General features: G+C 39.8%; 1 protein-coding gene across 1 annotated transcript in view; it reads left to right on the top strand.

Annotated features, from left to right (window-relative positions):
• SNCAIP (synuclein, alpha interacting protein) overlaps window positions 1-16522 on the top strand; it is a 153006-nt gene that overhangs the window by 84443 nt on the left and 52041 nt on the right. The window contains exons 4-5 of the mRNA XM_011987782.1: window positions 5651-5791; window positions 8463-8535. Of these exons, the coding sequence (XP_011843172.1) occupies window positions 5651-5791; window positions 8463-8535 (214 nt within the window). The remainder of the gene's footprint in view (window positions 1-5650; window positions 5792-8462; window positions 8536-16522) is intronic.

Genomic DNA, 16522 nt, shown 5'->3' with positions numbered 1-16522 from the left:
ACACAAATAGAAGTAAGAGAAATATTCTGTTGCCTTTCTGTATAACTCTGACTGCAACCTTGATGAAAGTTGACTTTTTTGGCAATTGCATAAACTATTTTTGTACAGGTCAAATGAGATCAAGATAATAAATATCCTTCCACTTTTCAATCCTCTTTGGTCAAAGCCTTTGAACCTAGAGTAATGGCACAAAATTATGTGGGTTCATTTTCCTAAGGTGCTTGAACCACTGTCTGATAGAAAAATTAATTCTTATGGTAAAATAATCTCACTTTCAGTGAGTTTTCATATTTTTCTATCACACAGACTGCAGCATTTTTACTAAAAATGCCTGCCCCCTTCTGTTTTGTGTGCATCACCTTTTACGCCATTCAATCCCCTGATGCTTCCCGAGATTTTGTTACATTTTGAGAAAGACTCATTTCAAGTAGACTCAGGCAATGAGCTGGCATGGGCAAAGAATACAGCTTACGTGTGAAAAAGAATATAAAGGTATTCAAGGTACAAAGAACCTGACTTCCCCTTCTCTCCAGCAAGGAATCTCCTGAGTAAGATGGACCTTATTGTACTCTCTTCTGTACCTTCTAGAAGGTGACCAACACTTTCATGTGGCCTCTGAGTGGCTCAATCCCTTCTTCACTGTCTCTGTCTGTAAGCCCTGCCCTTCCTAGGAGTTTCCCTGTTCTTATCTATATGGAAACTTTGTTTAGTGTTTTTCAGTGTGATCTCGTTCTAGCAACTGTCCAGAATACCTCAGCTTTATGCAGTGTTTTTTGTAATATCCTGCATTCGAGGCTAAATTGCCTCTCATTCTTCCCTTCTCCAGCTCAGCATCATCAGAAGCCTCACACCTTGTTCTAACATCAGCCATATATGTTATCTTGTTTTTCTTAACACCTGCCAGGAAACGAATTAGGAATCATCTAATCCAGAAAAGATGAGTTATATTTTGATATTCTATTGTTAGTGTTAGACCCCAGGACTAGAATCTAGGTTCCCAAACTCCAAATCTTGGACCGGACACCTCTGCCAGAGAAGGGAGAGAATAACTCTACAAATAGAGAGATTTCTAAGAAGAATGAGCAACCATTGGATTTTTTAAAATTTTCCCTTTTACTCTGCAGATAGTCCTGGAAGTTCTTATCTTACCTGATAGTCAATAGAAATTACTAGATTGACTATGCAGATTATTGACAAAAACTGTTCATCTTTTCATCACAATTAGCTTTTATGCCAATCTAGCCAACAAGCATATACTAAACATTAACAGAGTACCAGGCTTGGTTCTAAGCTTGGGGTGAATGACACAGACTTGCTATGCTCTCAATGTGTGTATAGTACGCTGTATTAATAACTAAGCACATTATGAAATGTCAGGTTAACTTCATGGTAGGTCACATTTGATTATAATACTAAGCTCCATTCTTGGCAATGAGTCTTTATATTGTGACAGTGATTGATTATTGGCTCACAATTAAAAATAGACTATCATTGAAGTTGAACAAGGTTTATGACTGGCCATCTGCCCTACTACAACATACTTTTTTCTTGTAATTCTTTTGTCATTTGTAATTTTTGCTTCTATAATTATGATTACTTTGGCATCATTTTAAAATGCTGGTTTTGGTACTTTTAAATATAAACAATAATATGATGCTAACATTTATTGAACACTTAACTGTGCATCAGACACTCTTCCCAGGTTTTATATTACTAGTTCGTAATCTTCCCGGACACACCCTAATGAAGGTACAGTCAGAACCTTGTTTTTACCAATGAAGAGACTGATATACAAAGGTTAACTAAGATTAATTAGCTAGAAAATGGTGAAGTCAGGATATAATGCAGTAGTCTGACTCTAGAATCCATGTTTGTAACCACTGCATTGAAAATTACATCTGCTGGGCCCAATGGTCACCTCTGGTTTTCCCAGTTCAGGTAGGTCTCTTCTCCATCCATGTCCACTTCTTATTATACAATAGAAGGAGGTCATTCAATACTGTGATCTCACCACATTTACCAAGTGGATCTTTATCTCTTGCCTGACTACACATTATATTAATTAAATTAACATCGCAATGGAGTAGTTCCTGATGTACTCTTAAAATGATCAAAAGAGTTACTGAGTTTTCTCAAATACCAACTACAAACAATGTCTTAGCATAAAATAATTTAAAAAAAAAAAACTCTTGGAAGGAAGATACGATAAAAATGAGGTACCAGAACAAAATTCAAATTTATTTGAAAATAGGATTAGTTATAATAATTTTCATTAACGGAGCCCAAATGGTGGGAAGAAATATATTCAAAGCAGAGTGGAATAGAGGTATGAAAGTGTGGATCACCAGTATCTGTACTATGTAGAGGTGGTGGTTGAAAGTGGGGGTATAGTTAAGGTCATCTGTGAAAACATGGAATGTGGAAAGAGAAGAATATTCCAAAAATTGAACTGTGCAGAAGTATATCCCATGTGGTGGGGTCTGGAAAAAGAGGTTTCTACAAAAGAAACTGGAAAGAAGTTTTCAAAGTTAAAGAAATAAAACTAAGGGAACTAAAAAGGCAAGCGGGGTGGAATTTAAGGAATTTTAAACAATAGTTGATAGTGGCAAATAGGTCATTATAAAGATAAGAGTTGAAAACTGCCCTCTGGATTTTCCAGTTAAGACCCCCTTGGTGTCCCTAATAAGCAGTGTCTAATGGGTGGTGGGCAGAATCCTATCATGAGGGCTGGAGGAGTAAATGCAGAGATGAGAAATTAGAAACACAGAGACAATTATTTCAAAAGAGATGGCTGATGAATGCAGGAGCAGGAAGACCCATGCTCCGTCAAGGAGGCAGTGTCTTGAGGTGGTAGTGGTGCTTGCTTATCTTTATAAGACCAGAGGAGAAAGCCAATGCTGAGAGTGGGCTGAGGAGAAGGAGAGAGGAAAGAATGGTGGCAGGCAAGAGTCCTGAGAAGATGGGAAAAGAGGAAACCTGAGCCCCAGCAAAGGGTTAGCAGTGGAGGAGCAGACCGTTAGTGCCATGTCCCAAGAGAAGGGGCAGTGGAACGCAGTTTAAAATGGAGGGCATGAAGTCTTCCTGAACTGGAAGGGCAGGCCTTTGGAGGGGAAGCCACATTTGTAGAAAAATATTATGTTCTGGAAATCTCATTTCAAGTAGATGTCTCTGCTGTCACTCCCAGCTTTGCTTGTACACATTATTGCCATTGTTTTTATTGTGTGCCTGTTAAGATACCTGCCTAAATTTTGGAAAACTGTGCGAGAAATATGAATTTCACCATGGTTGTTTGGATGGCTGGCTTAATTGTTTCTTTTGGAAACTTTTATGGGGCCTTAGTAGTTTAAAAGTCTCTAGCTTGCAAAGGTGCTTGGGATGTTAGTTCTTTCATTTTCTGTGGCTCATTACCATTTGAGTAATGTCTGCTCATTCGCTCAGTTGGCTCCGGTTTTCAGGAATAAGGGCCAAAGCTTTTCAGCCCTGAACAATATCTAGGGTGGTCAGAGATCCCCATAGTCCAATGTAGAAATCACGCACTGTCATTATGAATCTTATGCATGTTCCAACTGTTTTGCATGGCATGGTGACAAAACTGACTGGTGTAGGCTGGGATATATAGGATGATCTTGCACCATATCAACTTTGTGAAGTTTTTGAAGCTGACTTTTCAGTGTCATCCCTGGGCCACAGACTCTCTTCAGTGAGGGAAGAACAAAGAGAAGCCAAATAATGTACTGAGATAGGCTGAGCTATATTTCCTTTCCTTTCTATTCCCAGCTCAACCCCTCTCTTGCCACCTCGTTAGTTCTCATATCTTCATCTACTGAACTTAAAGTCATGGCAGAAATGAAGATGAGGAGGGAAGCTCTGGGGGCACACATAGAAAACAGGATGAAGAGAAGAGACAGACATTTACTAGAGCTTTACAGTTTGCAAAATGACTGCATCTACGTTACCTCATATAATTATCTGTGTTTTACACATAAGGAAACTGAGCCCCAGAGATATTAAATGAATTATTTGTCCAGAACCACAGCATTAATAAGTGTCAGAACCAGGACTTCAATCCAGATCTTATGGCTCCAAATCCATTGTCCTTTATACAAAAGGTTAAGCCATCAGCCATTACTTATGCTACTAATATATTGAGAATTTTTTTAATATAAAACGATTTATTGCTAGACTTGTAATTATGGGTTTTTCTAAGATTAGTGCTATGTAAATATTAACGACTGACATTATTATTATTACTGCCACCAAAATTATGGACTGAGCTATATCCCTGCCTCATTAGTCCTCATATCTAGAGGAATTAATTTTATTTGGTGTAATAAGTGCCTAGTATCTTGGGTAAATAAAATATTGTCCACACCTTCAGGAAGCAGAGAAAGCAGTTAGGTAAACATACAGATGAACCATCCTGTGATGAGTTCTGTAATGGACATATGCCTAACATCAGGAAATAATACAGGACAATGATTCTCAAATTTCATCCTGCGTTAGAATCACCCATATGGCTTGTGAAAAAACAGATTGCTGGGCCCCGCCCTCAGAGTTCCTGATTCAGTAGGTCTGGGATGGAGCCCAAGAATGTGAATTTCTAACAAATCCTAGGTTGTGTTGATACCACTGGTCCAGAGACCACACTTTGAAAGCTGGCATTATTTCCTTGTGGGGCAGACTCAGAAAAGATTTTGTAGAAGTGATATTCAGGCAAAGCTTGAAGAATTAAAAGGGGTTTGCCTAGTGAAATGGGAAGAATGGCATTTCAGGTAGATGGAATAGCATGTATAAAGGTATAGACAGGCAAAACAATGGGTAGGGCAACCCCCAAGAATTTGTTATTGCCGCAATCAGAAGAGAAGTAGACAATGCAAAATGAGGCTGAGCTCACGGAAGGCTTCATGTGCCATGCTAAGGCTTATGGTCTTTGTCCTATAGACTGCAGAGCCTTAGTCAAATTTTCATTCAGAAAGCTAATTAATTCTAGTGTTGGTATAAAGGCCTGTAGGAAGGTCCCACTTACTACCTAAACATGAAAGAACTCCTTTGAATGTCTATAATATTATGCCCAGGGATTAGTCAATATGTACACATCTTGGTATTTAAGTTAAACAGTTAATCAGTCCCTGTGTGCCATGCACATATACAAGTCAAAAATATCATTCTTTCACTCAAGTGCTTATGGAAGCCAACACCTTCATGTAAGAAACACAACAGCACATGACAAGGCAGAAACTTACCAAGGGGAGAAAAGAGAAAAGTCAGTAAGGGCTAAAGCAATCAGCTAGGGCTTCATGGAGAAGCAGAACACAGCTGGCCTTGCCTTGTGAAATGGTGGCATTTGCATGGCTAGAGGAGGGCATTGCAGAAATGGGGGACCCCTGAGTACAGGCACAGAAGGCAAACAAAACTTTGGAAGCACAGGGACTTTGAGGAGCTGAGGCAGCTGGTCAACCTTTGTCAGAGCTCTTCTTGGGACATGGTAGAGAAGTGGAAAAGAAGTCTGGAAAACAAATTTAGATCAAAAAGTCTATTTTCACTGAGAGTAACCTCTGGAAGACTTCTAGAAAAGGAATAAATTATAGAGATAGAAAATGTAATGCTTCTTCATTAACTGCAAGCCCCCTCTTCACTCTTCTTACCCAAGGACAATAGGAGTCAAGGAAACAGGCTACAAAAGCTTGGATTGGAGGACACAGACAGGGAAGATGCATTGGGCTTTGGTTCCCATAGGGCCAAACTGACAGTAGTTGCTGCCCTGGGAGCTTGCCATTGTCCTGAGAATGAGGTATGTTGGCGAACTGACAGTTACTTATAAAAGGCCATCTGTCCTGTGAACTGGGATGAAGGCCTGGGAAACCTTCCATTTCAGCTCCCAGATGGTAGCACAATGCATACTTGCAAGGGAGCCTTCTTGGATCATTTGCTCATTCCCAAATTTGCAAATATGAAAACATTTTTGGATGTTGGTTTTGTGAGTTATGTGTTTCCTGTACATTTCTTCACATCACAGCTTAACAATCTTCATAGCACTCCCTTAAGCCTTTTCTTCCATCCAAGGAGCAGTGTTTATACTTACTGAAACAGATCCACAAATTGATTTTGTCTTGAGTCTTTATAAAAAATGATGGACTTGTTCACAATGTAGATTGGAGTCATTGCTGAATTTGACGTTCGTATACCCTTAAAATTTTCCAAAACTTTAATTTTCTGGATAAACTGTCATCTTTTTTAGATTACTGTACTTTTTATTTCTATTTCCAGGAGTAGCAAATGATATTTTCTTCACAGTTATTGTTACCAGAGAATGAAAATGTATGACTTCACCAAAGTGACTTCCTATGTGACTCTGGGTGGAGAGGCAAAGTGCCACAAGTGATTTAGGTTGAGGCAGTGGCAGTGACTCACCGAGGCTAGTGTCCACCTGTGACTCAGTCCCCACACCAGCCAGGTGCTGCTCAAATTTAAACCTCATCAAATTAAAACTTACTGCACACTATGGGCCTTTGAGGGCAAACAGGAAAAGTTGAAGCTACAGCAAATACATCGGAGATTCTGATATGTCTGACTTTGGGGTGGGAGATGGCAGTTAGGAAGCATGTGCCTCAAAATACAGATAACAGCTCACCCATTTTAATCAGCTATATATCATTAAGCCCAGTGAACAAATCTTATTGAATTTTTCATTAACTGTATTTAAACACAATTCATCTTTAATTTCCTCTTTCTAAACTCTTGCCTTGGATGAAAAGAAAAAAAAAAAAAGAGTGAGACTTTGCCAAAGGGTGTTTCATGGGACCAAAACAAAAGGCAACCAAAACAAAAGGCCCAATTTTAATTGAATTATAGACTGTGTAATTATCTAACCTGTACCAGCTGGTCTCAAGAAGCTACCAGATTCCTTAGAGAGTTTGTACTTGGCCAGAAACATAAGGTACCTTATTAGTACCAAGAAAAATGCCTTGTGTTCCTGTGTTACCCCAGACCCCCAAAGAACATAATGTGAAAGAAAAAAATACTTACAGGTTAATTTTGGGTTTATGAGGCAGTCATCCCTCCCTCTGAGCATGTGGGTGGGTTTGCTTAAAGCACCTGTAGTCTCAGAGGCATGGCCAATATAAACAGGACGTTATTGCATCAGACAGGTAAGGGTAATTTCTCTAATTAGTCATTTGAGATTTCACTTTTCACTTGGAAATACTGGAAATTTAATTTGTTTGTGACATGCGGTTGGCAAACTGACAATATCTGCAATGGTCCCATCCTATGTCTTGCTGTCCTGGTATCCTGGGGAAAGCATAAGGAAGTCTCAATGCAGACGCTTTGCTTCACCTATCGACGTCAAGCTAACTAAAGTACCTTCTTATTGATAAATGTGTCCTAATTACACATTCCTCACTTGTAATGCTATAGTAATCCTAATGAGTTTCCTGTGATCATTTTTCTTTTAGATTAAATGCTTTTTCTCAATCCCGCCAAATTTTGCAATGGTGAAGTAATTTATGATACAAGCTCATTTACGTTAAGAACATTGTCCTTAGAGGTAAAAAGCAAAATAGTTTTAGGGAGCTGTATTTTATGAATTAAAGTATGAGTGTGATTAAAGATAGTCCCTGACTGGGCCTTTGATTAAAGGACAATTTCATTTTATTTATTTTGTTTTAAAACACCCTCCTCTAAAGAAAGACTGATTGGCATCACATGTCGTCCCCATAAATCATAGCTATTGATTTTACATTTGTTTTAGCTCTTCCAGTTGTATGCCCCCTTGTGTCATAATTTACCCTGAAAACCAGTCTCCTAGTGGGTGCTGAAACAGCCTGGAGGGTGGTTTCTTTCCACTCAAACTAATCTATATGTGAAAGAGATGAGCTTTCAAACACAGAACCACACCCCTCTTGCTTTTTATGATATTACCCTGGTATTTCCCATGAAGATAATGGATGCTACACAGTAAAATCTGTGGCAAGTGGCAACATTAGGAACTTTTGCATAGTCCAGTCAGCATCGGCACAGACATGTCTCCTGACTGCCCCGGATGCTGCAGGAAGCCTGGTGTTCCCGTACTTGACTTTTCATACACAAGTTTACCCTTAGGATTCAGAATGCAATTATTAAGGCCATCTTGAAACTCGCAGGTTCAGACAGTTCTTCCGTCTTCCGCAAGTAGCAGAAGTGATAAGAGGGACAGAGTGTCTGCTGGCTGCACCCCACCTTTTTTGTTAAAGAAGGGGTGCCCAGCCCTCTTTTTAAACTGCATGTGGTTAGATGCTTGCAGGTAGATCTTAGGATGCTGCCAGATCACCACGCACCTCATTTAGGGTAAAATGAGATAAATTTTCTGAATATCCATGTTGTGCCCAAGTATCACTTACTGGGTTTTGTTTTTCTGGCCAATCTGAGTGAATGCTCGCATTTTAAATTATTTTATGCCCTCTCTTCTCTGGCTTCCCATTCAGTATTCAGTCACATCACTCAAGACGATCCCAGAACTGTGCCGAAGATGTGATACGCAAAACGAAGACAGATCAGGTAGGTTTTGCTCCTCCCCTCTTCTCCTTATCCTGACTCAGTATTAATGGCTCCTGAAAAGCTGTTTTCCTCACACTGGTCCCCCCTGCTTTCTCTTTCCTTTTCTTTTTACGGCTTCTCCACTCACACCACCCCCCACCTCATGCCCTGCCTTCAACAAACAGATGTTAGGTCATCCAAAAGAGGATAGCAGGACAGGGAGGCCCTAATGAGGACTCAGCTGTATACAGATAAATAAATATAGGAGATCATCTCAGCATCTCGAAACCACAATATATGCAGCAATTTAGCGAAAACCCAGCAAACTATTGGTGACAAAACATAATGATGCAGGCGCCAATGAAAAAATGTTGGATGCATTTACTACCCATATGGCAAGGACCAGCTTGGGGGATGGTGCTTTGCCAAAGTCAGAAACCCTATCAGAGATGCGACATTATAGAATCTGCAATAAGGCACACTGTAACAGTTAAGATTAAAGCAAAGGCTTTGGAGTTTAATAGTGTAAACTAAACAGAGAATTATGGTATATAGATGAAAACCAGCTGGTCGACCTTTTCTCTTTACACCCCCAACCCCCAAGATTAAAAAAGTACATTCAAGAGTTGTTTTCCCTCTATAAATCAAATTAAACTTCTCTTCTTTTCCTTCTATGATGGGCAAAAATGAAAATAAAAAAGGATATTGATGGGAGTGATACCATGGTATTAAACTATGAAATGATGTCTATTATTTTTCCAAGTAGTTACTCTGTGGCATCACCATTAACCTTCCCAAAGCTGGACGTCCTCTGATAGTCAGTAGAATGAATCCTGAGAACCAGATAATCCTCAAATTCTGTGTTTAAAAATAAATTCATGTACCTTACCTATACAGCTACTAGAATTCTAGGCCTTTCTGATGGAAAGGATTTTTACAAAGCTAATTTACTTTTCACTGGACTGTTTGTTTTCCTTTGACATTTTGCTTAGGAGAGACAGGAAAATTAATTAGTCTTTCTAGGTTTGTTTATCTCAGTGTTTTTTGTGTGTGTGAGTGAAAGTAATGCTTCAATGTTTGGGTCAGAAACATCACAGAAGATAGTTTTCAGTTCAAATAGAAGCTTTTACTTGCCTTCACTTATTTTTTATTTCCAAAACATTCAAGTTTGTATAGGATTTAATAGATGCTCTTGGCTATAAGTCTTATAAGAATGTGTCTTCTTAAAAGGCAGTGCCCATTTCAGACTTGAACCAATGACTGTGATCAATGACACAGGTAGCCGACTGCAGTAGGGAGGCTGCCAAGCTCAGAGTCACCAGGCCTAGGTTTGAATTAGAGTTCAGGCACTTCTCAACTAAATGACCTTGAATCTGTGACTAGTTATCTACAAAATAGAGAAGAAACCTGTACTAATGTTGCCTGGCTGTCCTTAGGATCAAAATTAGGTGATGTAACAAATGGGTACTTTGCAGATACAAGATTTTCTTTTTCCTTTAATTGGATGTAGGGAATAAGAGAGAAGAAATAATAGCAAATACTTTATTAGTGCTTAATGTGCTGGGTAGTGTTGTAAGCGCTCTACTTACGTTAATCCCATTCATCCTAAAATAGTTGTGAGCTAACTACTATTAGGATGTTTATATTATAGATGGGCAAAATGAGGAACAGAGATGAGAAGTTAAATATCTTACCCAGAGTCACACAGCAATTAAGTTACACAGCTGAGATTCAAACCCCGGGAAGTCTACTTCCAGATTCTGTTATCTGATCCCTTGCATATACTCTCCTTCCAAATAGTTTGACTTGGTGGCAATAATTTACTTTTAAGATATTATCCTTTTAAATCTTTACAAGTCAATATTTTCCCTGATTAGTGTAAATTATTTTTTCTCTGTTAAATGGTGACTCTTACCAAGTTAAGTGAGTAAACAGAAACTTTTAGCAACTGTTTTTCCCAGGGCTGGTTCATTCCATTCTCTCCGGGTCTTACAATTTCTAGTCGTATCTGCAATAAATGATGGTAGACTTTTCTTCGGTGGTTGAGGAGGAGGCCAGTTTCAAACTTAAAAGCTTTTGAACTTTACCCAGAGCAAAGGCACAGTGCTCAAGGTAATCAGCAATAATTAGACCTGACAGGAAATGGATTGTGAGCAAAAGACTCAGGCCTCTTAATGGAATTGCATGTACATTTCCAATTCGATGGACCATTTGGAGGCTGCGAAACTGCATTCTGATAGATCGAGAATGATCCTAGAAAAAGGAACCCACGGAAAAATGTGTCTGCTCAGAGCATCACTGTAGAATTATCCATGGGCCCATCTGAAAGAAATTTCAATATGGTGAAGTTTTTGGAGCTGCTTTCCTAAGGAATTGAGGCATTCTCAGTCAGTTCCGTAGGCATCCAGATGTAGAAATAACCCTTCTCACCCTGTCTTTCTTGTATCAGCCACATAGAAGGAGTTTGCTCCAGGAAAGTTAGCAAATTTCTATCTTTTCAAACGGACGCAACAGAATGCACTCTGGCTTCTGAGAAAAGTCCATATCTTCTTTGGGATGGGGCACTCGGCACTCTCAGGGGAATCTTCCTCAACCGTCTGTCACTTACAGCATACCTGATATGGTTTGGATCTGTGTTCCCATCCAGACTTCATGTTGAGTGGTAAATCCTAATGTTGGAGGTGGGGCCCGGTGGGACGTGACTGGATCTCGAGGGTGGATTTCTCACTAATGGTTTAGCACCAACTCCTTGGTACTATCCTTGTGATAGTGAGTGAGTTCTCATGAGATCTGGTTGTTTAAAAGTGTGTAGTACCTCTCTCACTCTGTCTCCTGCTCTTGCCTCCGCCATGTGAGATGCCTCATTCCCCCTTCTGCCATAATCGGAAGCTTCCTGAGGCCGTTGCAGAAGCAGAAGCCACTATGCTTCCTGTACAGCCTGCAGAATCAAGAGCCAATTAAACCTCCTTTCTTTATAAACTACCCAATCTCAGGTATTTCTTTATACCAGTGCAAGAATGGACTAATACGATACCCCCACGAGACAAAGACATTTCTCTTTACCTTTCTAGAATAGTTACACGCTTGCTATTTTGTACAGGTTGTCAAATTTTAACATCTATCCTTGTACGTATTATGTCTCTGACCAGATGTTCTCATTTGCTCTCTTACTTATTTATTCAGCAAATATGTGTTGAGTGTCCTCTGGCCCAGGTATTGAGGACATGGTAAAGAACAAGACAGACAAGGCCTCTGTGCTCATGAAGCTTACATTCTACTGGGAGTGACAGCCAAAAGGCAAGCAAACAGATAAACAAGGTCACCACAGATAGTGAAAAGAGGCAACATGAGGGACTGTGGTAGTTTTTAGAAGCTGGGGAGGGAGGTCTTAGGGCATCAAGGAATGTTAGAAGGCCCCAGCCATGAGAAAACTAGCAAAGAGTGTTGAAGGCAGAGGAACTAGTAATTGCAAAGTGTCTAAGCCAGAAATGAGCTTAGCAAGTATGAGGAAGAAGAAAACCAATGTTGCTGCAGCATGGTGATCAAAATGAGGAGCAGTAGGAGATGAAGGCAGAGAGATAATCAGAGTCAGACTCCTTGGGGAGTTCAGATTTTATGCTTAGTGCAGTGAAGAGCAATGCCAGCAGGATTCCAATTTTTCTAAAATCTTATGACCTGGAAAGAAGCCTCAGCATGTAGAATCATAACTCCCCCTAAGAGAAGGGACTTTCAAAATCAGCTATTCTGTGAGAAAGAGCAAGTGAGCAAGTGCAAATAATAAACAAATGGGCAAAATGCTGACAACTGATGAATGTGGATAAAAGGTCTACAGCTATTTTTTGTACTGTTTTCGTTTTTGCGACTATTGTATACGTTTATTTACAAGTGAAAAATGTAAGAGTTCTTCCTTTGGAACCACGGAAAAGGACAGTCCCTCCTGAACAAGAGTGTCACTAGGTGTGTGGAGACAGCAGTCACTCTTGGGCCTGTCTTCTCCAGGTGAACATTTCCTTCCGCAGTTCTGAGTGTGTGCTGCTCATTCTTTTCACTCTCTGTGGATACAGTGCAGTTATCCTCTTAAAGTGGAGCTCCCAGAACCAAACCAGAGGTTCCCCCACCTGTGGTCTGCTTGGAAACCTGTCAGCCCCACAGAACACTCCCCGGGGTTTCCCACATACCTTTTCTGTTTTCCCAAGTAGGGCTGTCCATTCTGCCTGCTTCCTGAGTGTCCTCAGAGAAGCTGGAGTGTAAAATGAGCCCTGTTTGTGGCCTTTGGAAGCACCTCTGTGAGACACGCAGCCTAGGGCTCACCTCGCTTCATCCCTACGGCCCTAGTGGTGGGCTCCAAGAATGAAAATGGCAATGTTGTCAGAGGCCTGGAAGTCATGTCCTCGCGCCTTCCACTGGCCACCGACGCCCACAAATCCACCTTAGGAGTGCCCTTTCTTTAGCTAGAAGCTTTGATTCCTATTGAAGTCTATGTTTTCCCCTAACAGGAATAATATTTTAAACTATTCTCTATCAGTTACTCTGCACTAGGACTATTTCAAATTTTTGTGAGAAAAGTGGTTTAGAAAGAAAGGAAGTGCAAGGGAATTGGAGATGCCACAAGGTGGGAAGGAAGCAAAAATCTAGGAGTGGGAAGCCTGAGAATGAACTGCCTGTGCATGGAGATGCACAGGTGTTATTGAGGTTTCTGAGTTGTTTCATAAGCCGGCAGTGTACCAGGCATTGTGCCAGGTCTCTGTAAGCAGCATATTTATCCTCAGAATAATTATCAGAGGGAGAAGCATTACTGTGCCTATTTTATTGATGAGGAAACTGAGGCTTGCAAGGGTAAATAATGTGCACAAAGTTCTAGAGCTAGTAAGTGGATGTGAAACTTGCTCTACAGTCTCCATACACCCTGTGGGTAAACTTGACTCAATTGAGGAGTAATTTATTCCAGAGAACCATGTGTAGCAACTAGTTTGGGGCAAGGATTAGCAGCAAAGGAAATTATGCTTTTAAAAAAAAAAAAAGTTACACCTAAAAAAGGAAGTTATTCGTGAAACTTTTGCATGCATTCTCTGCTTAATATCTGCTACTCAGGTGGGAAAAGAGGCACAAAGCAGTGAATGTTAATTCTTCTCTATGGTTTTCTCCAAATGAGGACAAAAAATACATTATGGTGACATATGGTGTTCAAATCAAAACATATTCAGTTTCATTGATTTAGAGTTTTTAAAAATTAATTGGACATTCAAATACACATTTGTTTCAATTCATAGTGCTTTAAATGTGATTATTTCAAAATCTGTATCTGCTAAACTCATTGTATAATTTTCTTATGAAAGAAGGCAGACAAATATTAATGCTGCTTCACATCTGAAAACTTAGATGTGCTGAGGTAGAAAATTCAGTTATATAATAGTAATAAATGACCCTGTAATGTGTCTGAATGGATTCTGAAAAAATGTTATACCTAAATGATATAAAGTGTTACTTGTATGACAATGAGTAAAGGAAATAGTACTTTTTAAACTTGGTGTCTGGCATTAAAGTCATGTAGGTTATGCATTTAAAAGCATTGCAAATTTGCTATATTTTTGAACCCTGTGTATGCAAATTTTGTGACAAACCCTAAACCTATAAAGATAAAATATGTGATGTTCTAAGATTAAGGGGATTTAAGCCAGCACCTAAAATAATAAGTCGACATGAAATTTGTCCTGTTGATGCTGTTATGACATAGTTGGTGATGCTAAATATATAAACCTCCTGTTTTCAATATTTATTAAGGTTTAATGCTAAAAGCTTGAAAGTGAAGGCTGGTATGGCAGTTTGAATTGAAAAGCTTGCTGATTAATCCATTTCACAGGATGTAATGTAAACTGGACTGCAAAGAGCGGGGAAACACATTTTCTAAGATCTCAATCAAGAAAATGAACACTTCATCCTGATGCAGCAAGGAACCTAACATTGATAACAAAGAACTGTCTCTTTAACTAGAGTAAAAATTTACAAATGATAAGACATCTAGATGAGATTGTTTATCAAATAAAACAATTATTTTTATTGTTTAACAAAACATAATTATAAAAATGATATAATCCATTATTTTTAAAGAACTTAACTTTTCCACCAAAACAAAATTACTGCACTTCTTTCAAGTATTTTTCCCCTGGAGGCATATTTGTACATATCGTTGTCATCACAATATGAGAACAATTTTTGTGCTTTTTCTGTTGCTCCAGAATGTGCATAGGCCATCATTTTGAATGGACCACAGAACTTACCCATGAAAACTGAGCTGCCCCTTGTGTGGAAAGGGAGAGGTCATCTCTACCTTTAACCCCTTTAACCTATTAACACTTCATTTATGTTTCTGAGAGGAAGGACGTAGGTCAATGTTCATAAAGATGGGGGCAGGGGGTGAGAGAAAAGTTAAAATAAAATTCTGGTGGTATTGAAAATAATAAAAGGGGCTGGGTATGGTGGCTCATACCTGTAATCGCAGCACTTTGGGAGACTGAGGCAGGCGGATCATTTGAGGTCAGGAGTTCAAGACCAGCCTGGCCAACATGGTGAAACCCTGTCTCCACTAAAAATACAAAAATTAGCTGGGTGGTAGTGGCACACCCCCATAATCCCAGGTACTCCAGAGGCTGAGGCAGGAAAATCGCTTGAGCCTGGGAGGCGGAGGTTGCGGTGAGCCAAGGTCGTGCCACTGCGCTGCAGCCCGGGTGACAGCGAGACTCTGTCTCAAAAAAAAAAAAAAAAAAAAAAAAAAAAGAAAATAATAAAAAGGGCTGAAGGTAGCAGAGCTTAAACACATCGCATCTTTGCCCCTTTTTCTCTTGACTGAAGCATTTCTTTTCTTTGCTTAACCATAAATGTTAAGTGGCACAACAAACTGATTTTCTACGAGGTTCACAGCAGTGGAATTAAGGAAGTTAGGAATAAGACAGTATTTGAGGGAAAGAAAACTTAAGGGTAGAAACTCACAGTCTTCTCTCCTGTGTTTTGGTTTATTTTTACTGGACTCTAAGAAACATATCTTCCACTCCCCAAACTGGTTAAGTAAAGAAACCGCCTGTTGGTAGAAATGAGTTAAAGGAAATCTGCAGTAAGAAAGGATGAAAAATGGGAAGTCTAGAGAGAGGCATCCTTTAGGCAGGGAGAGAAAGAACTGAAGCATAGGGACAAGGAAAAATTTATACACAGCCAAGTGCCTTTGACTTTGTCTGGCTTTGCAGTGACTTCCTTCTCACAAGTCCCCATCCTATCACAGGAATAGCAGTTTCCCCATCCCATCTTCCCATACTTTTTAAAGGCAAAAGTATGAGTGTGTGTTGAGGGACATTTCTAGTTTGGTAGCTCTGTCATAGCATCTCTGACAGCACCCCAGTTCTTCCTGAAAGCATAGCCTTTGCTTTTGTCTCTCAATATTCAATGGGCTCTATCTTCACATTTCAGATCACCCCTTTTTATCCACTTACCTCCTTTACTCTGACTATTCCCTCAAAAAAAAAAAAAAAAGTCATAAAGTAAACTCAAGTAATAGAAACAAAATCCTAGAATCTCATAGTTGAAGGGTCCTCTTGCATAAGTCCCGACGCTTCTGTGGCATTTGCTTGTTCAAATGGCCCTTGCATCTCACCATATGATCCAGGACCCACCCCAGCACCATTAGCGGCAGCATCACCCAGGAGGTTGTGAGAAATGCAGGCTCTCAGACATGCCCCAGATTCCTGAATCAGAATTTGCATTTTAACAAGCTCAATCCCCAGGGTATTCATTTATGCACATTCAAGCTTGAGAAGCACTGACCTGGGTCACCTAGATACCAGTCCATTGTTTTTAGTGAGGCACAGTGATCTTTTCAAAAATGCAAGTCTTATCATGCCACTCCCTGCTCAAAACCAAGCAATGGTTTCCCAGGATGGTTCTCAAGATATGCAGTGGGAAACTCTCTCATGTGGCCTTCAAGGCCCAGAGTGATCTTCTGTTGGACCAGCAGGCTTCC

This window comes from Mandrillus leucophaeus, unplaced genomic scaffold (assembly GCF_000951045.1).
Source record: "Mandrillus leucophaeus isolate KB7577 unplaced genomic scaffold, Mleu.le_1.0 Scaffold316, whole genome shotgun sequence".
NCBI lineage: Eukaryota > Metazoa > Chordata > Mammalia > Primates > Cercopithecidae > Mandrillus > Mandrillus leucophaeus.
This window is presented reverse-complemented; position numbering and strand designations above follow the sequence as displayed.